The sequence below is a fragment of the Dipodomys merriami genome, unplaced genomic scaffold (genome assembly GCF_024711535.1).
Source record: "Dipodomys merriami isolate MVZ:Mamm:240054 unplaced genomic scaffold, mDipMer1.0.p SCAF_11, whole genome shotgun sequence".
Classification (NCBI taxonomy): domain Eukaryota; kingdom Metazoa; phylum Chordata; class Mammalia; order Rodentia; family Heteromyidae; genus Dipodomys; species Dipodomys merriami.
Window position 1 is genome coordinate 49,429,275 of NW_027202382.1, and position 24,217 is coordinate 49,453,491.

The following is a 24,217-nucleotide window of genomic DNA, read 5'->3' on the forward strand; positions in this document are numbered from 1 at the left end:
TGTGTGTCAGTCGTGGGACCTGAACTCTGGCCTGGATGCTGTCCCTCAGCTCTTCAGCTCAAGGCTAGCGCTCTACCACTTGAGCCACAGCACCACTTCCAGCTTTTTCTGCCATCCCCTCCCTAAGTGACAGGGTATGAGCAATGGACTAGTTCCACAGTCAAAATGCATTATCAGCAGATGCTTGTGGCTCACGCCAGTAGCCTTGCTACTCAGGCTGAGATCTGTGGATCCTAGTTCAAAGCCAGCCCAGGCAGGAAAGCCTATAAGCTTTTTTTGGGGGGGGGTCCTGTCGTGGGGCCTGAACTCTGGGCCTGGGCGCTGTCCCTCAGCTCTTCAGCTCAAGGCTAGTGCTCTACCACTTGAGCTACAGCGCCACTTCCGGCTTTTTTCTTTTTGCTTATGTGGTGCTGAGGAATCGAACCCAGGGCCTCAGGCATGCAAGGCAAGCGCTCTACCACTGAGCCATCTTCCCAGCCCCCCAATAAGCTTATTTCCAATTAGCCACACACAAAAATGGCCAGCAGTAGAGTTGCGGCTCAAGTCATCGAGCGCTAGCCTTGAGTAAAAAAGCTCAGGAACAGCACCCAGCCCAGAATTCAAGCCCAGGACCCATGCTCGCACATGTGTGTGTGTGTGCACACACATACACACACACATACACAGCTGGTGAGAGGATGCCTTAAGGATCTTCACAAAGTCTGTAGCCTAAAGACACTCACCATGTACACTGTCCAGGTCTCTGGGGCAGGAGTTGGCATGGCGTGGCTCAGCAGGGTCTAGCCGGGCACTAACCCAGCTACACATTCCCTTCTGCATCGCAGGGTCCTCTTAGCTCCTGTTATTTCAGGATGAAGGCCCTACAACTGGAGGCCACTACAGGGTGGAGGCCAGTCCCTCCATCAGATCCTAACACACCCGTCCCTCCAGGGACCAGCCTTGGGCCAGGAATCTCCAGCTCCACAGCCCCAGCACAATCCGAAGCCCTGGTCTACCTGGCCACACCAGCTCTCTCCTCCCTCCCCACCACTCATCCCCTGAGCTGGCCCTGCCCAGAGCCCTGGGCCTTGGGGGACCACGCGTGCCGCCTCTCCCGTCTTGGACCCTTCCCTTAAGCATGTCTGTCTCGACTGTAGTGCCAGCCTGGAGGTTATCTTCTCTCCCTGGTCCTCCAGGAGACGGAGACAGCCCAGCACACACAAGTACAGCACGGGCCCTGGTCTGGGAGAGGCAGGCTGGGCCGGGCGGCAGCAGTGCCAGGGCAGGGGCTAGGTGTTCCACGTGCTGTCGGTGCCGCACACAGCAGGGTTGGGACAGGGCTTCCATCAGCCCACAGAGGCTCCACCCCAGAGCAGGGGAGGGGAGGGACGGGGAGGCAGGGATAACCTGTTTCTGCTTCCCCTCCCACACCTTCCCGGGGCAATGACAGAGCTGACCCAGCTCACTAGACCATCTTCATCCCAGCTCCACGGGCTTTTTTGCTTATTTATTGAAAACAAACATCTGTGCGCTATGTGCAGGTCCAGCCCCCAGGTGGGTGACGGGCAGGGGCCAAGCTGGAGGGGAGAGCAAAGACAAGTGGAGGGGGGAGGAGTGGGGATGGACCCCACACCTGGCCGGTAGGGCCCGTTCTCCACTCCTGCTACTCTGCCAGGGCCACAGGAGCCCTCCCCGCCACATCCAGGGCTTCTGGGGGTGGCCCCAGCAGCCCAGCTGCAGGCTGGGGAAATCCCTTCTGATGCTGCCCGCCGCTCCAGACCACAACAAGCCTCTTGCATCAACCATCGATGTAAGAGGCCAGTGGAGGATACCAGCCCTGACCAGCCTCGGGGCACCGAGGAGAGGGGTCAGGCGGTGCGCCTGGGCAGCCCATGTCACCCTGGGAAGGTGGGCAGAGCTGGGCAGGACACGGGCCAGGCCAGGCCCCAAGGCTTTAAGGCAAAGCAGGGTGAGGGTGTGCAGCCCAGGGCCGGGCCAGCCTTTGGCACAAGTAGGGGAGGACAGCCGCAGTAACCACAGGGCAGGGCCAAGGAGGGCGGTGGGCTGGAGGAGGGCGAAGAGCCCCTTGGTCCTGCATGTTCCTTCCAGGGCCTGCAGGTGTGCACGGGGAGGAGGGAGGGCCTCAGCCACCGCTGATTTCTGTCCCCAGCATGTCCTGACTCAGTGCCAGCTGTCAGCAGAGGGTGTCCGTGTTGAAAGAGAGCTGGGCCTAGTGGACAGCAACCAGGGCAGGCTTGAAGAGACAGCATCTCAGCTCCCGCGGGGCTTGAGGTGCATGCAGTCTGACCTCTGGCTTCTGGCCTGGACGGAGCCCCCACAGCCCAGCCTCTGGCCTTGAACCCGGACCTCTACCCAGGCTCCTCTCCTCTGTCTCCTCCGAGCACACTCCTAGTATCTGGCTTCTCTGGTGGCCTCTCTAGTGTCCACTCTGTTTCTATGTCTCCAACATCCATAGACTCTGATCCCCTCTTCCTCCTCCCACCTCTGATCAGGTTCTCCAAGCTTCCAGCAAGTTCTGCATCTGGTCTCTTCTCCTGCCATCCTGTCTACTAGGGACTTCAGAACATGCAAGTCCCTCTCTGTCCCCAGCCCATGGACAGCAGGTATGGCCTGGTCAGTTCTTCCCACCGTCCCTCCGCATGAGGCCCTGCACGGTCTGGTTCCGCTCACCCGCTCCTCCTCGAAGCTGATGAGGCCCTCATCCTCTGTATCCAGGTCCTCGGGCTCGCCCGTCACCAGCGCCCGGAGCTCCGTGGGGGCTGGCCGGGGCCTCAGCAGGCTCAGCAGGCGGCCCAGGGGCGACCCCAGGGCCGAGGGAGGCTCGGCCTCCTGCTGCTCCAGGTTGTCACTCTGCTTCTTGGCAAAGTTCACAAACACCTGAGGGGCGGCAGGGGGCCGGAGGGGGCGGGTGAGGAGGGAGCGGAGGAGGGGGGCTGCGACCCTGGACGCCAGCAGCTGCCCTCACTCACGTTGTCCAGGGTGGTCTGGCTAACTGAGTAGTCCTCGATCCCCAGCACGCCCACCACCTGCTCCATCTTGCTGAACACCTGAGCCAGCGAGACGTGCTCTGACTTGAGCTGGTACTGCACCTTGGTGTGGTGCCGCTCCTGGGGAGGGATGAGGCAGGGGGGTGAGGCGGGATGAGGGGGGTCCTGGGCCAGGGCCCCCCCTGCGCCCCGAGGCAGCCCCACCCACCTTCAGCACAGCCTCTGGGAAGTTCCGGTTGAAGAAACACACGACGTCCTTCACGTTCTGGCTGCACTTGGTCCGCACCGTGATCATGTAGCCATCTCCGAACCTGGCCGCACACACCCATGGCCGGGAGCCCTGTGCGGCCGCGGAACCCCCCCCCGCCCCAGGACACCAGCCCTGGGCCTCACCTGTTCTTCAGGTGCTGGATGCTGCCCAGACAGCGCAGACGCCCATTCACCATGATGGCCAGCCGCGTGCACAGGGCCTCGCACTCCTCCATGCTAGATGGGCAGACAGAGGCTGGCACCAGCAGAGGCTGCAGGGGACGTGGCGGGGGCGGGGGACACCCACCTGTGCGACGTCAGCACCACCGAGCGACCCGTTTTGATGAGGTCCAGGATGAGGTTCCACAGGAAGCGCCGGGCCTTGGGGTCCATGCCAGTGGTGGGCTCGTCCTGGGGAGGGCTTGGTCAGCACCGCTCTCCGTGGTGTGGCCACCAGGAAGGCTGGACGGGGGCGACACAGGCTTACCAGGAAGATGAAGGCGGGGTACCCGATGAGCGCGATGGCCGTGGACAGCTTCCGCTTGTTCCCGCCGCTGTAGGTGCCCGCGGGCTTGTCGGCGTACTTGGTCAGCTCCAACTTCTCCAGAGCCCACTTCACCACCTGGCGGGCGGAGGGCAGCGCGGGGCTCACCCAGGGCGTCCCGTGCACGCGCAGGCCTGTGACGCCCCTCCCGCTCCCCGCTCCCCACCCAGCTCCCCAATCCTCTCCCCCCACTCCCCCCGCTCCCCGCTCCCCCCACCTCCTCACTCCCCCCCACCTCCCCACTCCCCCCCACCTCCCCACTCCCCCCTCACCCGGGCCTCATCCTTCCAGGGGATGCCCCGCAGGCGCGTGTACAGCTGCAGGTGCTCTCGGGCCGTGAGCTCGTCGAACAGGGCGTCGAACTGCGGGCAGTAGCCGAGGCTCTGCTGCACCTGGGGCAGCTCCTTCAGCACGCTGAGGACACAGGGCCGTCAGCACATGGGGGGCCCACCGCCCCCCCTCCCGGGCCCCACCCGCACCTGTGCCCGTTGATGAAGGCCTCGCCTCCTGTGGTGCTCTCGTCTCCCGTCAGCATCTTGAAGGTGCTCGTCTTGCCCGCGCCGTTGACGCCCAGGAGGCCAAAGCACTCCCCGGGCCGCACGCCCAGGCACAGGCGGTCGACGGCCAGGATGCGGCCGATCTTCCGGGACTTGTACACCTGCCCGGGGAGCCTGCCCACTCAGTGGGGCCGGAGGGGGGGGCGGGCAGCCTGCCCCTCACCCGCCCTGCCCACTTGCCTGGGCCCCCTCTGCTGCCCCCACCCCCACCCCGCAGCCTCGGGGCCCACCTTGGTCAGGTTCTCAATCTTGACCATGTCATTGTCTGCATCTCCACGAAGCACCCGCTGCCGTTCGGCGGCCACATCCACGTCGTCCTCCACAGGCTTGGTGGACACAGGCATGCGTCTAGAGGACATGGTGAGCGGGTCCAGACAGCACGCCCACCCCAGCGCCCGCTCAGCCCTCTCTGCCGAGGGCGGGCAGCACCAGGCTGGCCCCGCCCTGCCCGGCACCCCACTCACGGAGGCTGCCGCAGGAAGTTGTACTGGCACATGATCGTGAGAAGGAAGCCCACCACGCCCTCGACGGTCATGGCCACCAGCCCTCGTGTCACGATGTCCCACTCGAACGGAGACTTCATCTTGTCGAACTGGCCTGCGGGGCGGCGGGCTTAGGGGCTGCACGGCAGAGCCCGCAGCATCCCCACATCAGCTGTTCTGGGCATGGGCTGGGGCTAAGCTCCAGAGGGCCCCGGTGGAGCCCCGCACCCCCGTGCCTGGCCAGGGCTCCTCACCAATCTTGGCATAGTACTCGTTGATGTACTCGTTGTAGGCCATCTCCATGAGCCCGTGGCCCAGGTTGTAATTGGGGAAGATGAGGAAGCAGCTTTTTAGGTAGCTGTTGACGGCCTTCAGGTCCTGGGGGCGGGGTTCAGGCTCAGCACAGCTGCGTCGGGCAGCGGACTCCCCCGCCCCCCACCCCGCCCCCACCCACCTTGTCGTGCTCAAAAAGCTGCAGCAGGAAGGTGGCCACGGTGGCTGTGATGCCGATGAAGAGGTTGATGACGATGAGGAACACATAGGCCGAGCTGGGGACCTCAAACCAGAAGGAAGCTGGGTACATGATGGGCGTGATGGACCACCTGGGGGCCGGCGGGCAGCATTCACTGGGCAGCCCCGGCCTGCCCACCCCTGTCTGACCTTCCGCTGCCCCAGACCTGCCTGCCCCTGCCCCCACCCCCTGGCCTGCCTGCTCACCCCTGCCTCTTCCACCACCCCCAAGCTGCCTGCCCTCAGACCCCTGCCTTTGCCCCTTCCACCACCTCTTACCCATAGAGTAGGAACAAGGAGAGCACAGCTGGAAAGTTGGTGGGTGATGTGTAGGCCGGAAGGTCAAAAACAAACAGGATGATGACACAGCACGTAGCCGGGACCAGGTAGTTAAGCTGCCGAGACAGGGGTTGCAGCTGAGGGATGGGGCACAGATGGGGTCAGGGTCAGGACATGGCCGTGCAGGGGACATACCATGTCCCACACGTAGTTGGCCAGCCAGTAGGTGACAGGGTTGCAGCCACTGACAAACTGTAGGTGCTTGGCTTTGGTAGACTTTTCAGCGACCAGGAAGACCACAAAGCTGGCCGGCACGAAGGACATGGCCACGATGATGAAGATGGCTATGACAACATCGGTGCCCTGCAGCCTGGAGGGAGGAACGCTCAGCCCCACGGGGCAGCGGGACTCCAGCACCCGCTTCACCGGCCCGGCCCCGCCCCGCCCCGCCCCACCCCACCCCACATACAGGTAATCCAGAGAGAGGCTGGCGCTTGTCTTATTCATGGGGTGGTTGGTGACAGTGATGCCTGAACACACAAAGAACAGCCTCAGACCATCAGCCCCCTTGCCGCTCCACCCTGCCCCCCTCTCGGGGCCCCCCTCAGCCAGCCCATCCCGGCCCCCCGCTTCCACCAGGCCCACGGGGCCCCAGCGCACCATAGGCTGCGGGGTTGCCCTTGCCCTTGGGCAGGTTGGCCCGCAGGATGGCGTTGTTCAGGCTGTTGAGGTAGGTGGGCATGCTGTGATAGCCCTTGTTATTATAGAGCACCTGTGGAAAGACAGGGGTGCATAGAGGTCCACGGGCTGGGGGTCACGGGGGCAGGGCTCGATGCCACCCGTACAGCCCCAGGACAGCAGCTCACCTGCGCCGCCCTTCGCACTGCAATCTTCCGCACCATTGGTGGGGCCCGGGTGCCAAAGGAGGCTGGGATGGACTTGAGGACATTGCCGAAGGTGAGGGCCCCATACCTAGAGGCGGGAGGGGGCATGAGGCCCAGCAGGCGGTGGCTGGCCACCTTCACCCCGGCACTCACTGCTCACCGGTGCAGCCGGAAGCGGTCGGAAGTGAAGAGTAGGTATTCGGAGACGTTGTGGCCGGTGATGTCCATCAGGATGTCACCTGTGACCACCCGCATCTGGGGCGGGTGTCCGCCCACACTGCTGGGGCAGGAGAAGCCCGTGCCCTGAGCAGAGCAGGTGCAGCGGACAGGCTCCCGCACCAGGCGTGGCAGAGACGGTGCTGACGTCCACGTCTCTGTGGACACAGCACAACACATTGAGACACGAGCCGTTCACAGCCTCTGCCGGGACCCAGCAGCCCTCCAGGAGCAGATACCTGGCCCGGTGGTGGGTGGCAGAGAGGCGTTCCAGGCCTGTGGCAGGTCCTCGTCCGAGGACATGGGGGAGTCGGACGGGGCAGGAGAGGGTGGGGGCGGCACGAAGTTGGACAGCGGCAGCCCCTGGGTGAAGGACTCCAGGCACATGCCGTCAAAGAACCGGGCGGCCAGCAGGCGGGACTCTCCACTGCTCAGATTCACCGTTGGCCCCAGGGAGCCATTGGCGGGAGACTTGAGCACACAGGTAGCGCCTACACCCGAGGGCAGCCGGAAGGTGCTCACCAGCTGCTGGGGGCTGGCGTCAGGTGACAGCCGCAGTCTTGGGGTATGAAGGTGAGTTAGGGACTATTGGGCTCACCTCCCTCCCCCACCCCAGCTGCTGCGCAGCCCCCGCCCACGGCCTCACCGGTACTCCCGGCGCTCCTCATTGGCATAAGGGATGAAGTTGCCACGGGGCTGGGTGTAGTTGTGGTACTGGGAGGGTGACAGGACCAGTGGCGGCAGGTCACCTAGAAGGAGCACAGGAACCCTGAGCAGGGCCCCGCTTCCCTCCTCCCAGTACCAGTCTGGGGTCTGACAGAGGTCTGGCAGAGGGTGCAGACCAGGACTCATTAGGGCCAAGCTGCCCCACTGGCCCGGCCCACCTTGCCTTGGACCAGAGGCTGGCTCCGCCCCACCCTGTTGGCTCCGCCCACCCTACCTTGGACAAGAGGCTGGCTCCGCCCCACCCTGTTGGCTCTGCCCACCCTGCCTTGGACCAGAGGCTGGCTCCGCCCCCCGTTGGCTCCGCCCACCCTACCTTGGACCAGAGGCTGGTTCACCTTATCCTGCCGGCCCCACCCCTTACCTATCTCAGGGACGGAGAGCGCCACGGTCATGGCCACACAGACGAAGAAGGCAGGCAGCAGGATCTGCGAGCACAGCGCTTTGGAGTTGCGGCGCGCACAGTGGAAGCGCTTCACCAGGAGCCCATGGAACTGCCGCACCTTCAGCCACCAGCCCTCCAGCTTGTGGCTGCCCTGGCCCACCCGTGTGAGGGCCTCCGCCTCGGCCTCTGCAGGGAGACGGAGGCCGGCAGCTGCCCCGCCTGCCCTCTGCTGCCCTCTGCAGGGGCGGAGCTGCTGCCCCACACTGCCCTCCCCAGCTGCCACGACCTCCCCCACCTTGCAAGCTGACATTATCCGGGTCCTGCAGGTTATCAAAAAGGGGGCGGTAATCGCCGTAGACATCGGCGTGGCCAGCTCCCTCGTCACCGCGGGCAGAGCCCACGGAGGAGGCTGACTGCAGGGACGCCTGTGACTGGGCCAGCTCTGAGCACCGGGCCAGGTTGCCAGCTTGATCCCCGCACACTGGGCCCTCGGCCCCAGGCAGCACATCCTTCCTGGACTCCTTCACGTCTGCCACAGAAGAGGGGCCAGGGAGAGAGGAAGGGAGTCAGAAGGGCTCAGAGCCACCTGCTCCCACCCCCACTTGCCCAGCACCCCGGTTCTTGCTGTCTACCCAGGACCCTAGCCCTCCTGACCTGACCTGTGGCCGCCATTCCCTGTCACCCGGGACCCTGTGCTGGCTGTGAGGAGGCCCGGTCCCTCTCTCCCATCCGGGATGGCTGTGGGAGGCCGGGGCGGTGTGAGGCCCGGCTGACTCTCACCCGCCTCACTGTTCTCCAGGGACTGGTCCTCCTCAGACACTTTGAGGAACACCTCCTCCAGCGTCGTGTCCATCAGCCCGAAGCTGCTCAGGTGTAGCGCGTCCAGGCTGTGCTCTAAGTGCTGAGAGGGGCTGGACTGAGTCCTGAGCGGGTGGACGGCCCCCCTCCCCCGCCGCTGCCCGGCCCCAGCCCCGCTCAGCCCTCACACCTGGAAGAGACGCTCGAAGGCCCCCTTCTTGGCGGCTTCACTGGGCAGGATGTAGGAGAGCTCGGTGCTGGTGTCTGAGACCAACAGGCAGGAGGCCACATGCTTGCGGATGAACTGGGACACCTGGGGCTCAGAGCAGCTACTCAGCTGGGCCCGGCCTGGGGGGCTGGAGGCCAGCCCTGGCTCTGGGGACGGAACGGGACAGGGGGACTCACTAGGAGCTAAAGAAAAGATTCCGGATGAGACCCCGGCCAGGTCAAGAGGGAGCTGGGAGAGGGGGTGCAGCCCTCCCCGGTATCCAGGGCGTGATGGACCAAGGGTCCCAGGGAAGGCGGTCCTCAGCACAGACCTTGGGGAGCGCCAGGCTCAGCCGGACGCTTGACCAGAGTGAGGCGGTAACCATCGCCATAGGCGCCCTTGAGGAAGAGCGGGGAGCCGCAGCACCTGAGCTTGCCGTGGGAGACGATGGCGATGCGGTCCCCCAGCAGCTCGGCCTCATCCATGTGGTGTGTGGACAGGAGGATGGTGCGGCCTGGAGCGGGTCACATCCTGGGTAAGGGGTGTGGCGGTGGGCAGGCCAAACACCCTGTCTGTGCCAGCCTGGCACCCCGCTCACCGGGCCTGTACCCCCATCTGTGCCAGCCCGGCACCCCGCTCACCAGGCCTGTACCCCCATCTGTGCCAGCTTACCGGGCTTGTACTTCAGGATGAGGTCCCAGATGGCCCGGCGTGCATAGGGGTCGACACCCGCAGTGGGCTCATCCAGGATGATGGCACGGGAACCCCCCACGAAGGCAATGGCCACCGAGAGCTTGCGCTTCATCCCACCAGACAGCGTCTGCACCAGCGAGTGCCGCTTGTTGGAGAGCTCCAGGTCCTCGATCATCCTAGGGACCCAAGAGGTGGGCGAAGCACAGCATCGGGCATCCAGTGGCAGCCCCCCCACGTGCCTCATCCTCCCCCCACCTCATGCTCCCTACCCCACACCCACACCCCATCCTCCATCCCACCTGCCCCCAGCTCCACCCACTTGTCCATCTCCTTGTGGACCTCCTCCTGTGCCATGCTCTTCAGCCGGGAGTAGAACCAGAGGTGCTCTTCCACCGTGAGACGGTCAAACAGCACATTGTGTTGTGGGCACATGCCCAAGTTTTTGCGGATTGCATCCATCTCCGTGCGGATGTCATGTCCGTAGATGGTGGCTGACCCCGACGTGGGTGGGAACAGGCCGGTCAAGATGGACCTGGGCGGGTGGACAGGGTCACGACCCCACCACCAGAGGGGAAGCCATCTACCCCCGGGTTAGGGTCTCCTCTCGCAAGACACTCACATGGTGGTGGTCTTGCCCGCCCCATTGTGGCCCAGGAACGAGACCACCTGGTTCTCGTAGAGGTTGAGGCTCAGCTTGTTCAGGGCCAGCTTCTTGTCATTCTTGTACACCTTGGTGAGCCTGTCCACGCAGACCACCAGCGGCAGGTGCGTGGGCTCCTCCTCCATGCCACGTGTCTCCTCTGCACCAGGGCTGCAGGTTAGCCTGCAGGGCTGGGACCCCAACCTCCGCCCCGGCTCAGCCCCCACGCCAGCCCCGCCTCACCAAAGCGCCGGCTCTCCATGGCGCAGGCCTGGTCCTCCTCCATGATGCTGAGGCGGGGCGCGCGCACCCAGGGCCAGCTCCACTCCCACGTCTCCGTGCGCCCACTGCCCAGCCAGTAGGACTTCTGCAGTGGGAAGTACCAGGGCCGGGGCAGCCCGTACATGCCTGGAGGTCGGGGAGGGGAGGTTGACCTAGGCCCGGGGAGGGGACCGCTCACCCCGGGGGACATGTACCACCCATGCGGTCTCCCCCAACGTTCAGGAGGAAGCCCAGCCTCCCCCCCAGCTGGGGGCTCTTCTCCAGCTGCTCACCACCTCCACGGACCATCAGTACCTGGGTGCACAGCCTCGATGTACCATGTGAGCACGCCGTAGACAACAGCGTCCACCATCAGCATGGTGACTGCCAGCAGGAGGTTGAAGTCATCCCCTTCCACCGGGGACTGGCTGAATGTGTGCCACTGGATGCCCACACCAGCCACCTCGTACAGCGCAAAGTATTTGGAGCCCAGGCCAAAGGCTGTTGTGGACATCAAGGACTGAGGAGACAGTGGTATCAGTGGCGAGCTGAGGGGTGGGCACCCTGGCCCAGGCTGGGCACCCTGGCCATGACCCCCACCCAGCCCCGGGCCGGGCACCCTGGCCATGGCCCCCACCCAGCCCCGGGCCGGGCACACCGGCCATGGCCCCCACCCAGCCCCGGGCCGGGCACACTGGCCATGGCCCCCACCCAGCCATGACCCCCACCCAGCCCCGGGCTGGGCACACCGGCCATGGCCCCCACCCAGCCCCGGGCCGGGCACACCGGCCATGGCCCCCACCTAGCCCCGGGCCGGGCACACCAGCCATGGCCCTCACCGCAATGCATTTCTCGAAGGCAGTGATCTTATCATGTGCCACCTCCTCACGGATTGCCACATACATGTAGGGCACGTAGCTCAGGAAGTAGATGATGCCGCCACAGGCTGAGGCCAGCTTGGCCTTGGAATACAGCACAGACACCAGGAAGCTGGGAAGGCAGCCACACAGCCTTCAGCCACGCAACGCTCAGCACGTGGCCCGGGGCCCCGAGCTCACCCCTGGAGCCCAGGATGTCTGGGCGAACTCCCCCCTCTCTCCCAGCACTCACCAGAACATGATGGTGGCCACGGCGTAGACAGCCAGGAAGAGCCAGATGATGGCCACATGGCTGTGCATGAGCACCTGGCCGTACTTGAGGATGGCAGTGAGCGCCGTCACGGAGATGGACAGCTGCACAAAGCCTGTGATGAACCAGGCCACCCAGTGCACCGCGTTGTTGAGGCCCATTGTCTTCATCACCTGAGATGGGGCGCAGACGGGCGCCGTGGGGCAGGGGTGCCGAGGACAGCCCTCCCCCCCGCCCCCGCTCACGGCTGAGGGGTGCTGCAGGCACCCAGGCCCCACCTCCTTGAGCCGGTGCTCCTTCTCTGCCACAATGTGCTGGATGGTCATGGCCACTGAGTAGACCCAGGAGATCACCATGCACAGCGGCATCATGTGCTCAATGACAAACAGGAAGCTAGGGAGGGAGGTGTGAGGGGAGCAGGCGTGAGGGGGGCAGGCAGGCGGGCAGATGGGGAGGGGGCACATTGGGGGGGCAGGCATAAGGGGGCAGGTGTTGAGGGGCCAGGTGTTGGGGGGGCAGGTGTTGAGGGGCCAGGTGTGGGGGGCAGGTGCTGAGGGGCCAGGCGGTGGGGGGGGTCAGGTGTTGAGGGGCCAGGCGGGGGAGGGTGGCAGGTGTTGAGGGGCCAGGCGAGGGAGGGGGTCAGGTGTTGAGGGGCCAGGTGGCGGGGGGGGGGGAATGCAGGTGTTGAGGGGCCAGGCGGGTGGGGGGCAGGTATTGAGGGGCCCGGCGGGGGGGGGTGCTCACTCATCCCGGGTGTAGCAGGGGTATGGGAACATCTGCACGTAGTTGCCCGGCTCCACCACGTCATGCCCCACGAAAGTGTTGATGATGGCGCGCTCCATCATGTCTGTGAGCAGGGGTTGTCAGGGGCCGGCCAGGCCCCTCCCCCGGCCCCTCCCCTCTCCCAGGGAAGATGGGTGCAGCTCAGCACTCACCCTGGATCCAGACAAAGCCGTAGAGGAAGTAGAAGCGGCCGCCCGTGTTGGGCCCCGGCCGCCAGTAGGCCCGGCGGATCTCGTTGGTCTTCTCCGTGAAGCTGGAGTTCTGCCGGATCTTGTAGTGCACATGCGGGGGGAGGGAGCCATCTTTCCGTGTCTGGAAGATCACACCTGGGGACAGGAGGCTGCAGGGCTCAGAGGAGGGGCTGGGCAGGGCCATGCAGGGGTGAGGCTGGGGGGGGGCAGTGAAGCACTCTGGGAAAATAGGAAAGGATTGGAGGGGAATGGGGTGTGGGGTCAGAGCAGCAAAAGGCTAGAGCAGAGCAGGGCCACAGGGACCAGACCAGGGCAGAGCAGGGCCTGGGGGCACCAAACCAGAGTAAGGTAGAGTTAGAAAGGGACAGAGGTCGGGGCTGGGAAGGTGGCTCAGTGGTAGAGTGCTTGCCTTGCATGCATGAGGCCCTGGGTTCAATTCCTCAGCACCACATAAGCAAAAAAAAGAAAAAAGCCGGAAGTGGCGCTCTGGCTCAAGTGGTAGAGCACTAGCCTTGAGCTGAAGAGCTGAGGGACAGCACCCAGGCCCAGAGTTCAGGCCCCACGACCGGACCCAAAAAAAAAAAAAAAAAAAAAAAAGAAAGGGACAGAGGTGGAAGACAGGGCAAGGGCCAAGGAATGGATGGGTAATGGGATGTCTGTGGGACCAGGCAACAGGAAAGTGGGTCTGGGGTGGGGGGAGGAGCAGAGGGTGGGAACCACAGCGAGAGGCTGCTCACTGGCAAACACGGTGACGTTGTCCTGGTAAGCCTGGTTGAGTGTATAGTTGACAATGCTCTCCTCGTCAGGAAAGCCCTTGAAGATGTCCACACTCACCTGGGGAAGGGCGTCATAGGACGTCAGCCTCAGGCAGGGGACTGGATCACCAGCCCGGCCATGGGCCGTGGGCAGGGACTGGATCGCCACCCGGCCCTCTGCCGTGGCAGGGGCTGAATTGCCCGTCGGCAGGGACTGGATCACCCACCCGGCCGTTGGCTGTGGGCAGGGACTGGATCACCCGCCCGGCCGTCAGCCATGGGCAGGGACTGGATCGCCCGGCAGTAGGCTGTGGGCAGGGGATGATCGCCCACCTTGGACATGAACTGGACCCAGCCGCAGGCTGCGTTGTCAATCGTGTCCAGCTGCTGCAAGAGGGCTGTGCCATTGGGCAGGGAGAAGTTGCCCTGGCGCAGGGCAGGCGGCAGCTCATCCAGCGACAGGTTCAGGGCTTCTGGGTGCAGCTGCAGCTCTGTCACATACTGTGGGTGATGAGCGAATACTCAGGCGGCTGCTTTGCCACCCGCCCAGGGACAGGGCGACTGGCATCTGCTGCTTCCCCCCTGCCCAGGGCCTGCAGTACCTGCTGTAGCCAGTGCAGGTGCTGCTGCAGCCTGCCCTGCTCCAGGAAGCTGCGGATCTCCGCAGAGATGTTGAGCCAGACCTGGGCGTAGTGGGTCACGTTGCCCACAAAGGCAAAAGTCTCGTTGGCCTGCAGAGAAGGAGGGCTTGGGGCGTGCGGAACAAGCAAGTGTCCCATCCTGGGTGGGCATTCTCTGCTCCCTCACCTTCAGAAGCCACTGGCTCTTCCCCAGCAACTGCCAACCCTGCCCTGGCCACACTTCTCTGCGCCCCCATCCCCAGCCCCCACCGGGAGCTCAGCCCGGAAGAGCCTCACTTCACTCAGCAGCTGTGCCTTCCCAGTTCCCCCCTCAGACTCTCCCAGGGTGTACCCTGACATCGGGCCCTCAGGTGAGGGCCTTCCATCCGTGACCAGCCTTTCCAGCCATTTTCAGCTGTTGTAAGCAAGGCCTGTGCCTGGGCCCGGATGCTCCTCCGCCGCTGCCTCCACACACACCCCTCCTCTACCAACACGGCCCTCCCTCCTCCAGCCCCTGCTCACGCGTCTGCAGGGAAGGCACGGCTCGGGCACCTCACCTTGAGGATGACGCGGTCAGCCTCGGAGCCAGCTGGCGCGTATAGGATTTTGGGGTTGCTGGTCATGAGGTGCACGAGCAGGCCCAGGTTCCGCTGCTCCTTGCTCGTGAAGCCCAGGGAGCTCATGTTGCCCCTCCGCAGTGCCTCTGGCTCAATGGTGCTGGGGCAGGGGCAAAGACAAGACTGAGCTCAGTGGCGTGCAGGGGGAGGGAGGAGGGGAGCAGAGGACACTGGACATGGAGTGGGCGCCAGTGTAGTATTCACACACGTGGGGTCAGGTGCCGTTCCCTCCCCTTTTCCCTCTCCCATGTGCCCTTGCCACTGATTCTTTGCTCCCCTACGGCCGACCTACCGGTTGTTGCCACATAAGATGGGCTGCAGGCCAGCCCAGAGCTGCACGAAGGCCGAGCACTGGCCTTGAAGCGTATCTGGGGCGACGGGGGCTGCCGCGGCTTGGGTGCTGTCCTCGGCAGTGATGTTGGAGCCCGTGCCAGGCCCCGGCCCAGTGCCGTTGGCCACCCCACCGCGGCTGCTTGCGGGAGGCGCCAGGGTACGGCCAGTGCAGGCGCCCTGGGGCAGCAGCAGAGCCAGGGCGGACAGGACGTCCACATCCTGCAGAACCTTCTGTGCGTCCAGCAGGTCCCCGAGAAGAGCCTGCAGGCCCCGTGGGGATGGCGCCCGCGGCTGGGAGTCTGAGCTGTTGGGGGCATCCAAGCCCAGCTGAGGGGAGACGGGCGTGTGGGACAGGGCAGGCTAGGAGGAAAGGGGAACTGGTGGGGCGATTCTGTGGGGGACTGAGTTCAGAGGGAGTTCAGGAAATGAGTGCGGGCTGTGGGAAGGAGAGCTAGAAGGCCTTTGGCCTGGAGGAAGGGGACTGCTGGCTGGGAACTGGAAAGCCAGACTCCGGTGGGGGACAGGCAAGGTCCCCAAGGCATGGCTGGAGGCATGAGATGGCCCGCGGAGCCCTCCCCCAGCAGCCTGGGACCAGGCCCCCGCCAAGGGCACCAGGAAGCTCCGGTGTGTCCAGCCAGTCGGCAGACCTGCTGGCCAGCTGCAGGCAGGCCTCACCTGCTGAGCAATCTTGGCCACGTCCAGCTGGTTCCGGAGCACTGCAGCCAGCTCTGTGAAGCGCTGGGCGCGGGTGCCGGCCTGCCCGCTGCAGACCACATCTTGATAGCCCTGCAGAGCCGTCTGCCGCCCCTCGGGCATGGCAAGGATCCGGTCCAGCCCCCCAGAGCCCAGGGCACAAGTGAGCCGCTCCAGACGGGCAGGAGCCAGCAGCAGCTCCTGTGGGGGAGACGGGGCAGCTGGGGCCGCACGGGAACTCCGTTCCAGCCAAGAGGTGACTGAGGACTTGGCCAAACATGGGGCCAGGGTGGGGGCCGCCTGGCTTCCATGGCATGGAGGGTGGGCATTCACCTCACCTTCCTCCCCTGCTCCCCATGCCTGCCACAAATTACCCAGGGGCCGCAGCTCCCACCGAGGCGGGCGGCAACCCCCTCCCCCCCCCCCCCCGTCAGGGCCCTCACCTCCATCCGGAACAAGGGTTCGCTGCCCGGGTGGCTCCAGGGCTCCTGGCCCCTGAGGAAATAGGACTCCCCGTCCAGTACGGGTAAAGGGCCGAAAAGCAGACGGTAGACCTGGGGAGCGGGGGGCACAGCTCGGGCACGGGCTCCAGAGCCAGGGCTGACATCACAGCCCCTCCCTGACCGGGGCTGAGGGGAGGGGCCATGAGCGCACAGGGCGCGGCCATGCACCTTGGCCAGGACCCATCTCACCTCAGAAGGGTCCACGCGGGCGGCCAGGAGGGCCTGGGCCGTGCCATTAGGCAGCGACAGGTTCTGCATGAGGAAACGTCCGAGCTCCCGTGGGTCTCTGGCCACCGAGTCCAGAGAGAAGGAGGCCACTGCACAAGCAGGACAGGACAGGACAGGACAGGACAGGACTGAGTGCTTGCTCCCCCTAGTGGATGTGCCCCAGAGCCACAGCTTGGCAGCGGTGGCAGGCAGCTGGGCCGGGCCTGCCCCCAGCTCTCAGGTGGGGGCTCAGCACCGTGAGTGGCAGGGAGCCGGGGCAGAAATTCTGCCCGCAGAGCTCAGGCCCTCCCCCCACAGAGCGCACCTGCAGATCGGTCCGGAGAGCTCCCCCAGGTGCCTGGGCCCGAGCTGAGGGCTTCCAGGTGCTGGCGCAGGGCCTCCAGCTCCAAGCCCAGGTTGGGCCGTGCTGGGTCAAACAAGTTGCCCTCTTCTACCACACGGTTGAGGCGCTCCAGCAGCTGGGTGACCCTGCATCACCAGGGGGTCACCTCAGGATGGAGGGGGCAGGGGGCACCACGGAGGGGCAGGGGGCTGGGGGAGGACAGCGGGCACTGAGGAGGGCAGGGGGCTGGGGAGGACGGCGGGCGCTGAGGAGGGCAGGGGGCTGGGGAGGACGGTGGGTACCTGAGGAGGGCAGGGGGCTGGGGAGGACAGCGGGCACTGTGGAGGGGCAGGGGGCTGGGGAGGACGGCGGGCGCTGAGCAGGGCAGGGCGCTGAGGAGGGCAGGGGGCTGGGGAGGACGGCGGGCGCTGAGGAGGGCAGGGGGCTGGGGAGGACGGTGGGCGCTGAGGAGGGCAGGGCACTGAGGAGGGCAGGGGGCTGGGGAGGACGGCGGGCGCTGAGGAGGGCAGGGGGCTGGGGAGGACGGCGGGCGCTGAGGAGGGCAGGGCGCTGAGGAGGGCAGGGGGCTGGGGAGGACGGCGGGCGCTGAGGAGGGCAGGGGGCTGGGGAGGACGACGGGCGCTGAGGAGGGCAGGGCGCTGGGCACTCACGTGGAGTTGGCATACTGCAGGAAGCCAAATTCGTCCCGCTGGCCATCAGGACACAGCGACTGCATGACGGGCAGGATGCCGGCAGACGTCAGGGGTGCCGCTGTGTAGAAGGCTGGGCAGGGAGAGCGGTCAAGAATGGGGAGGGAGACAGAAGCGGAGAGCGGATGTGTAAGGCCCAGTCAGAAAGGAAAAGCACCTTCAGGCGGGAGACAGAGCGCCCGGCCCCAGCTGTGTGAAGGCTAAGAGTTCCGGCGCGATGGCACTGCAGGTCAGAGGTCCTGCCGGCCGTCCCTGGAGCTCCCAGAGTAGGCCAGAGGCCCCACCCCCAGGATAGAACCGCAGGTGCAGCACTGTGCCGGATCGCCCAGGGGAACAGGAGGCCTCCACTGGACAGTGACCTCTGACCTCTCAGGCCGGCTGTTAGCAGAGTGAGTGCAGGGACCCACAGGCGTTTAGCTAGCTCAGGCACTCTACCCTTAGAACTCATGGCCAGGTGACCCAACAGTGTCCCGCTGGCTTGGCCGGTGTGTGAGCTGGCCCACGCAGCCCGGCCCCATTGCACCAATCCCCCCCCCCCATCGTGGCCCCACTCCCGTCCTGAACCAGCTGTTTCTGGCCACAGGCTGGGGGTTCTGAGGACCTGGCCATGGAGGGCAGGCTGTTAGTGCAAGCAGAGGGGGTCCAAGCCGCACCAGGAGGACCCGCCAGGCCATCCCACGGCTGCCGCCTGGGCAGCAAGGAGAAGGCGGCCGCTCACTTACAGACTGCATGCGGGCCGGCCGAGGAGGACAAGAGACCATGCGGGTGGGGACGGGTCAAAACAGAACAGAGGAGACCAGTGAGTACCAGAGCCCACGGGGTCAGGCTCTATCGTCACTGGTGGCTACCACGGCCAGCCATGACCTCCACAGACCTGCTGGGAGACGTGGCGGGGCCGCCCAGGGAACAGGCCCTGCGCCACGGTCTCAGGCATCCGGGAGCAGAGGACACGCACGCTGGCGTGCACACCCAGCACACACGCCTGCCCTCACCACCCGCCTGCTGGCCCCCACCCACACCTACGCCTCACCTTCCTTCACTGAAATGGTGGGTTTCTTTTGCCGCAGCCCCAGGAGGATGAAGAAGAGAACCAGCGGGATGAAGATCTCGAAGGCCAGGACCCACTGGAAGGGGCAGTCCACGTAAGGCCACCTGTGCGGGGGGCCGGGCTTCCCCACTGCCCACCTGGCTGTGCTGGGGCCGAGTCCCTCCCGGTCTTCCTGCTCAGCAAGGTCCACATACTTCCCAGGGACTAGGGAAGGTCAGCACAGGTTCCCCAGTGCCTGATCAAGTCCAGGCCCAGGTTTTGGCTCCACCCCAGGCACCAGGAGCAAAAGCAGTGTCAGTCATCACCAAACCTGGTCTCTTGACTCCAGCTTAGATTCTACTTACCCTTCCTGGAGTCACCTGCCCACCAAGGAGGCCTGGGACAACTGACCCAGCGGGTCTTCCACCCTGTCCCATGCACCTGCCTGCTTCACCTCTCCCTCTGTGGCAGGGCTGCCCAGGACCTGGGGACCTTGAAGGCCATGTCTGTACCATGCAAGGGCCTTGGGCAACCTGGCCCAACTCTGACGTGCCCAGTCCCTGGGCAATGGTACCCTGCTCTGCCCTGGCCTCTCTGCTACTCAGGGCTGGGCTGTAAGGTAAGCCCTGAGTGATCAGCTGAGTGGGAAGCGGAGACCCCAGGACCTTAGGGCACCTCCCCCATTTTCACCTGGAAAATGAATGAGTCCACAAGTTCTCCCCCCTCCCTGCCCCCTCAGGGAGGGGAAGGGCCAGGAGAGCTCTGGGGGAGCCCCAGCAGACCAGCCCTCCAAATCCACAGGACAGAGGGCCCCTGCCCGAGGCCAGCGCCCATCCCCAGCTCTGAGGCACCAGGCCTCTATTCCCTCACCCCCACCGGAAGCCAACGTGGGAGCCCCCTAAGCAGGGCTGTGGGGCCAGGCCCAGCCTGGCCCTGATTGTGTCTGCTGTGCTGACAATAGCGCTCTGTGATCTGGAACACCATGTTGTGTCCACACCCCACGCCTGCCCCAGCCCGTGCCAGCCTCCACCCCCTCTCCAGCCAGGACGGAGTCCAGGGCTAGCTGAGGAGGTGCGTGTGCACCCAGGGCTGTGGGACAGGCCTGCACAGCACACTGAGGGAGCGGGCAGCTGGAGACAGGGGTGAGGGTCCAGGAGCCAGCCCTGCCCACGCCTGCCCTGCCACCGGGCACCTCCTCCCCTGACTGCAGGGCAGGCCAGGCTGCCTCCCCGTTGCTATAGCAACGGCGGTGCACGAGCTGCTGGGAGGAGGAGCATCCTGGCTGGCAATCGCCACAGGGGCATCTGGTTACAGGCAGGCAGCACAGGTCCAGCACCACCTGGGTAACAGTGGGCGGCCAAAGCCCAGGCCCTCAAGCTACGTGCTCCACAGCCTCAAGGCCTGGACGCACCCCTGCACACAGAGCCCCGGCCGGCGGCCCTCCCACCTGCCAGAACCCGAGGGTGACGCTGGACCCCACCACCACAGCCACTCTGGTGACGATATGTTCTTTACCTTGTGCAGCCGTGGCCCCAGGACAGACCCCCATCCAGCTAACAGGGAGGGGCGGTCCATGCTCAGAGAGACACTGAAGCACAGCACTTAGGAGAAGGAAGCATCCTGGGCCCCTTTCAGACGGGGAGCTCTGCTCCCAGCACAGTACAGGGCACAGGGCGTGTAGTGCAAAGATCCTGCCCATCCTAGCCTGGCCCTCGAGGCCAGCTCCGAACCCGTGACCCTTCCCGAGGTGGCTGCTCGGGGCAGCCTGCTGCTCCTCTGCCCCGGGGAGCTTGGGCTTCCTGGAGGAAGACATTCACCTGAAGTGGCCCTGGCCAGGGCTCCCCATGTCCCAAGAGCCTCTGAAGTGCCCGGGGGAGAGGGCAGGCCTGGGAGGGTCCTCCTGGGCGGTCCAGGGGGAGGGGGTGCTGGAGACTCCAAGCCTCTGCTCCTCTCCTGGATGTGGGGCCACGTTGTAGCACCTACTCCCTAGAGCCTTCTTGACAAGCACCCTGGGGCTGACTAATGTATGACCACATGCCCCCCCCCAGCCGCCTCACACAGCCAGGGCTGCAGCCTCACCCTTGAGACCCACACTGGCCAGCCTCGGGCACGCTGGGCAGGGACTGCACCCAACACTGGCTCTGGGCCAGGGCCAGGTGCCCAGAGCACTGCCCGCTCTCGGTGATGACCGCCACCCCTCAAGGAGGAACATGGGCAGGAGCCGTGCACCCCGGGGAGTCCCAGGCCCAGCACAGGGTGCCTCCTCCACCCTCCCAACGGTTCCAGAAAACACCAGGGCTCTCAGACACCCAAGCTGGTCAAGGCCTCTGTGGCCAGTGTGCTGCCCCTGCCCTCCCAGGGGCCGAGGCAGGGAGGCCCGGTAGAGCCCTGGGCCTGCCCTGCGTCCGGCGTCCCCGCGGCCTGGCCAGAACTGAGGGCTCAGTGTCAGACCCCACACAGGGCTGCGCGGCCTCTGGAGAGGCTGGGGCACGGGGCATTGCACGGGCTGGAGGCCTGGCCTCAAAAGACAGACAAGGTGCTTGGGCAGGATTGGCAGAGCCTGGTACAGGGATATGCTGGGTGACAGAAAGGGTTGTGGAGGGGAGGGAAGAGGGTGGAGGAGGGGGAGGGGAGGGGAGGGGGAGGAAGAGGAGGAAGGGGATGGGGAGGAGGAGGGGGAGGAGGGGGAGGAAGAGGAGGAAGGGGTTGGGGAGGAGGAGGGGAGGAGGGGGAGGAAGGGGATGGGGAGGAGGAGGAGGAGGGGGATGAAGGGGATGGGGAGGAGGAGGAGGAAGAGGAGGAAGGGGATGGGGAGGAGGAGGGGGAGGAGGGGGAGGAAGAGGAGGAAGGGGATGGGGAGGAGGAGGGGGAGGAGGCGGAGGAAGAGGAGGAAGGGGATGGGGAGGAGGAGGAGGAGGGGGATGAAGGGGATGGGGAGGAGGAGGGGGAGGAGCAGCAGCGCAGCCGCCTCCGCTGCCGCCTGGACCAGCCTGGGCCTCGGGCGCGGGCCCAAGGGCAGAGGGGCGGTGGAGGGATGGCGGGCCGGGCCGCTCCCGCTGGGGCCGCAGAGCCCGCGCCGGGCTCCGTCCGGGCCCCGTGACTCAGCCTAGTGCCGGGCCGTCGGCGGGCGCGGGCGGCGCGCGGGCCCGGAGCCCCGAGGCTGCAGGGGACGGGGGAGGGGGGCCGCGGGGCGCGAGGGGCGCGGGGCGCGAGGAGCGCGGGCGGGCGCGGGGCGTGAGGGGCGCGGGGCGTGAGGGGCGCGGGGTCCGCGGGGCGTGAGGGGCGCGGGGTCCGCGGGGCGTGAGGGGCGCGGGGTCCGCGGGGCGTGAGGGGCGCGGGCGGGCGCGGGGCGCGGGGTCCGCGGGGCGTGAGGGGCGCGGGGCGCGGGGCGCGGGGTCCGCGGGGCGCGGGCGGGCGCGGGCTCACCGGGCTCCGGCGCTTCAGCGTCACGTTCTTCCACAGCAGCAGCTGCAGCTGGTGCAGGAAGCCCATGGCGGGGCCTCCGCCGCCTCAGCGCCGCGGCCCGCTCCTCCGCGGCCCGCTTGGCATCGCCCGCGCGGGGCGGGGCGCTCGGCGTGCGGGACCGGCTCGGGCTGGCTCCGCCCCGCGGCCGCGGCCCCGGCGGCTCGGCCCGCGCCCGCCGCCCGCCCGCGCTTAAAGGCGCCGCGCCCGCGGTGGCCAGGCGCCCGCCAGGGGCCGGCGGCGCCCGGCAGGTGTCCGCCAGGGGGCGCCCTCCGGGAGGCCCGGGGCCCTCAGGGGTCGGGGCCCTCAAGAGTCCGGGGTCATCAGGGGTCATCAGGGGTCGGGGTCGTCCGGGGCGGGGGCCATCAGGACGGGCAGTGTCGGCCCGCGGCGTGGTCAGCAGGCCCCCGGGCGTCTGCGCGGATTCCTCTAACTCACCCCTGCCAGCCTGGGGCCCTGGGGCGCGGGTAGGCACCCCTCCCGCGCTGCCCAGCCGAGCCCCCACCCCACAGGAGGCCCCACAGGGGCCGAGGCGGCCACTGTCCCGCGCCATGCCCCAGGCTTGGCTGTGCCCTGACCCCCCTTGGCTCCTCCCTCCTCCCCCATCCCTTCCCCTCACAAGGGATTTTGCTTGCTAAGCAGGTGCTCTACTACTTGAGCCCTGCCTTGTGGGTCCTTTTCTGCTCTTTTTTGGGGGGGGGGTCCGGTCATGGGGCCTGAACTCTGGGCCTGGGCGCTGTCCCACAGCTCTTCAGCTCAAGGCTAGCGCTCTACCACTTGAGCCACAGCACCACTTCCGGCTTTTTAAAAAAAAAAAATTTCTGCTTATGTGGTGCTGAGGAACCAAACCCAGGGCCTCAAGCGTGCAAGGCAAGCACTTGACCACTGAGCCACCTTCCCAGTCCCTTTGCTATATTTTTTTAAGACCGGGTCTTGGTTCCCCCCCCCCCACACACACCTTTGGTCATGGGGCTTGAACTCTGGGCCTGGGCGCTGTTCCTCAGCTCTTCAGCTCTGGCCAGCGGTCTACCATGTGAGCCACAGCGCCACTTCTGGTTTTCTTGTGGTTAATTGGAGATAAGAGTTTCAAGGATTCCCTGCCCAGGCTGGCTTTGAACTGCTATTCTCAGATCTCAGCCTCCTGAGTAGCTAGGATTACAGGCGTGGCCACCGACACCCAGCTAGAGTGAGGGATTTTAATTGGTGGGTTTCAGGTAGACAAGCTGGAGTTGTCTGGGGGCAGGGGTCGTTGTATGTGGTCTACAGAGATTGTGAGCCCCAAATGGTGTGTGGAGCTGCCGGTGCGGAGGGGGCTGGGTGCCAGGCAGACCACGGGACAGCCCCCAGGAAGAAGCAAGAGGTTGAACTCAAAACTACCAAGGGTGACAGAGCCCCGATTCTCATCTGAGGAAGCTAAACATATTCAACGTGGCGCCAAGGCATCAAAAGCTGTGACAATTCGCTCGCTAAGGGCCACGCCCTGTGACTGCACATGGAGACCGCTGCTCCACTAGGACGCTTGTCCCTTTCCAGCCAGGGAGAAGACAGGAAGGAATCTAAGGACTGTCCAGTCCTGGGGGGCCAGGGCGTGTGGGGAGGGCTGCCCCTTCTGAGCATGGCTTGCTTGCCTTCACATCGGAGGTGAGCCCAACGCACGCACAGGGAGCCTGGGGTCATCAGTTCTGCAGAAGGCCCCGGGACACCTGCTGGAGCCCCGCCCAGGACAAGACGCAACACCCCAACCTAAGGCTGCAAAGGCGATTCCCCAAGTGGCCAGCAGAGGGAAGCACAAGGCCAGCAGCCCTAGACCAAGGAGGCCCCAGCAGTTGGTTTAAACGGCTGCTGACCGGCTTTGGTTTCCCACATGTGATAGGAGGCAGGTAGGGCTGTGTGATTGCCAGTCCAGAATGCACAGAGGTCTCTGGGGGGAATAAAAGACCCCTCCTTTCTTTCTGCAACTCTCAGATCCTTCTTAGAGGAGAAGGGACATAACCTGGGCAGATGAGTGAAAGCACCCCCAGCCCCCAACCTGAGGGCACTTCCTTCTCCCTAATTAGCCCATGGGGCTGTGTCAGAGCAGGAAGCCGCTGGCAGGCCTTTCCCACAAGACACAGAGGAAGGGGGGGCTTCCTGCCTGCACCCCACACACACACTGCAGGGACAAGCCAGTGCCCACACCAGCCTCAGGAGCTCTCTGGGGCTCCTGCCCAAACCCCCACAGGCTCACCAGTGCCTCTCCACACACGCACACGCACACGCACACGCACACACACACACACACACACACACACACACCCCTCACCGCCAGAGGGGCTCCGTGTCACAAAACAAGCCTTGTCTCACCAGACACCCCCCAATGTGAGCCCTGTGAAATGGGGTCAGGGAATACGCAGCTCTTGGTCAGGTTCTGCTTAGCAAAGCCCTTCCGC

The 24,217-nt window shown here is 65.6% G+C and overlaps 1 protein-coding gene across 3 annotated transcripts; it reads right to left on the minus strand.

Annotated features, from left to right (window-relative positions):
• Positions 1 to 1,449: 1,449 nt before the first annotated feature.
• Abca2 (ATP binding cassette subfamily A member 2) lies at positions 1,450 to 21,863 on the minus strand. 3 transcript variants are annotated; one of them, XM_070015125.1, is made up of 48 exons: positions 21,753 to 21,863; positions 18,330 to 18,423; positions 17,261 to 17,372; positions 16,572 to 16,735; positions 16,229 to 16,356; positions 15,980 to 16,090; positions 15,519 to 15,737; positions 14,803 to 15,170; positions 14,451 to 14,610; positions 13,876 to 14,004; positions 13,607 to 13,774; positions 13,256 to 13,352; positions 12,480 to 12,653; positions 12,289 to 12,391; positions 11,823 to 11,937; positions 11,527 to 11,717; positions 11,256 to 11,406; positions 10,732 to 10,936; positions 10,399 to 10,563; positions 10,135 to 10,315; positions 9,835 to 10,047; positions 9,495 to 9,691; positions 9,154 to 9,336; positions 8,805 to 8,989; positions 8,597 to 8,717; positions 8,112 to 8,345; positions 7,796 to 8,002; positions 7,355 to 7,457; positions 6,948 to 7,267; positions 6,653 to 6,866; positions 6,475 to 6,580; positions 6,269 to 6,380; positions 6,078 to 6,138; positions 5,804 to 5,978; positions 5,609 to 5,724; positions 5,274 to 5,421; positions 5,074 to 5,197; positions 4,802 to 4,934; positions 4,568 to 4,685; positions 4,260 to 4,438; positions 4,053 to 4,194; positions 3,724 to 3,858; positions 3,544 to 3,647; positions 3,381 to 3,473; positions 3,196 to 3,298; positions 2,970 to 3,107; positions 2,671 to 2,877; positions 1,450 to 2,209 (listed from the first exon to the last, which is right to left on the minus strand). In XM_070015125.1, exons 1-48 carry the CDS (start codon positions 21,816 to 21,818, stop codon positions 2,174 to 2,176), a joined length of 7,308 nt encoding a protein of 2,435 aa, XP_069871226.1. In that variant the 5' UTR covers positions 21,819 to 21,863; the 3' UTR covers positions 1,450 to 2,173. The 3 variants fall into 3 exon arrangements, with proteins under 3 accessions (XP_069871226.1, XP_069871225.1, XP_069871227.1); XM_070015124.1 differs by having other exon boundaries at positions 8,805 to 9,025; XM_070015126.1 differs by lacking the exon at positions 21,753 to 21,863 and adding an exon at positions 17,901 to 18,024 and having other exon boundaries at positions 8,805 to 9,025; positions 18,330 to 18,406.
• Positions 21,864 to 24,217: the final 2,354 nt, after the last annotated feature.

Bases quoted from the DNA above. Each gene is read 5' to 3' on its own strand.
- Abca2 (XM_070015124.1), bottom strand. From the start codon at position 21,818: ATGGGCTTCCTGCACCAGCTGCAGCTGCTGCTGTGGAAGAACGTGACG. The intron at 18,424-21,752 runs GTGAGCCCGCGC...TGCCCCTTCCAG, and splicing joins CGCTGAAGCGCCGGAGCCCG to TGGGTCCTGGCCTTCGAGAT. The intron at 16,736-17,260 runs GTGAGTGCCCAG...CTGGTGATGCAG, and splicing joins CTGCAGTATGCCAACTCCAC to GGTCACCCAGCTGCTGGAGC.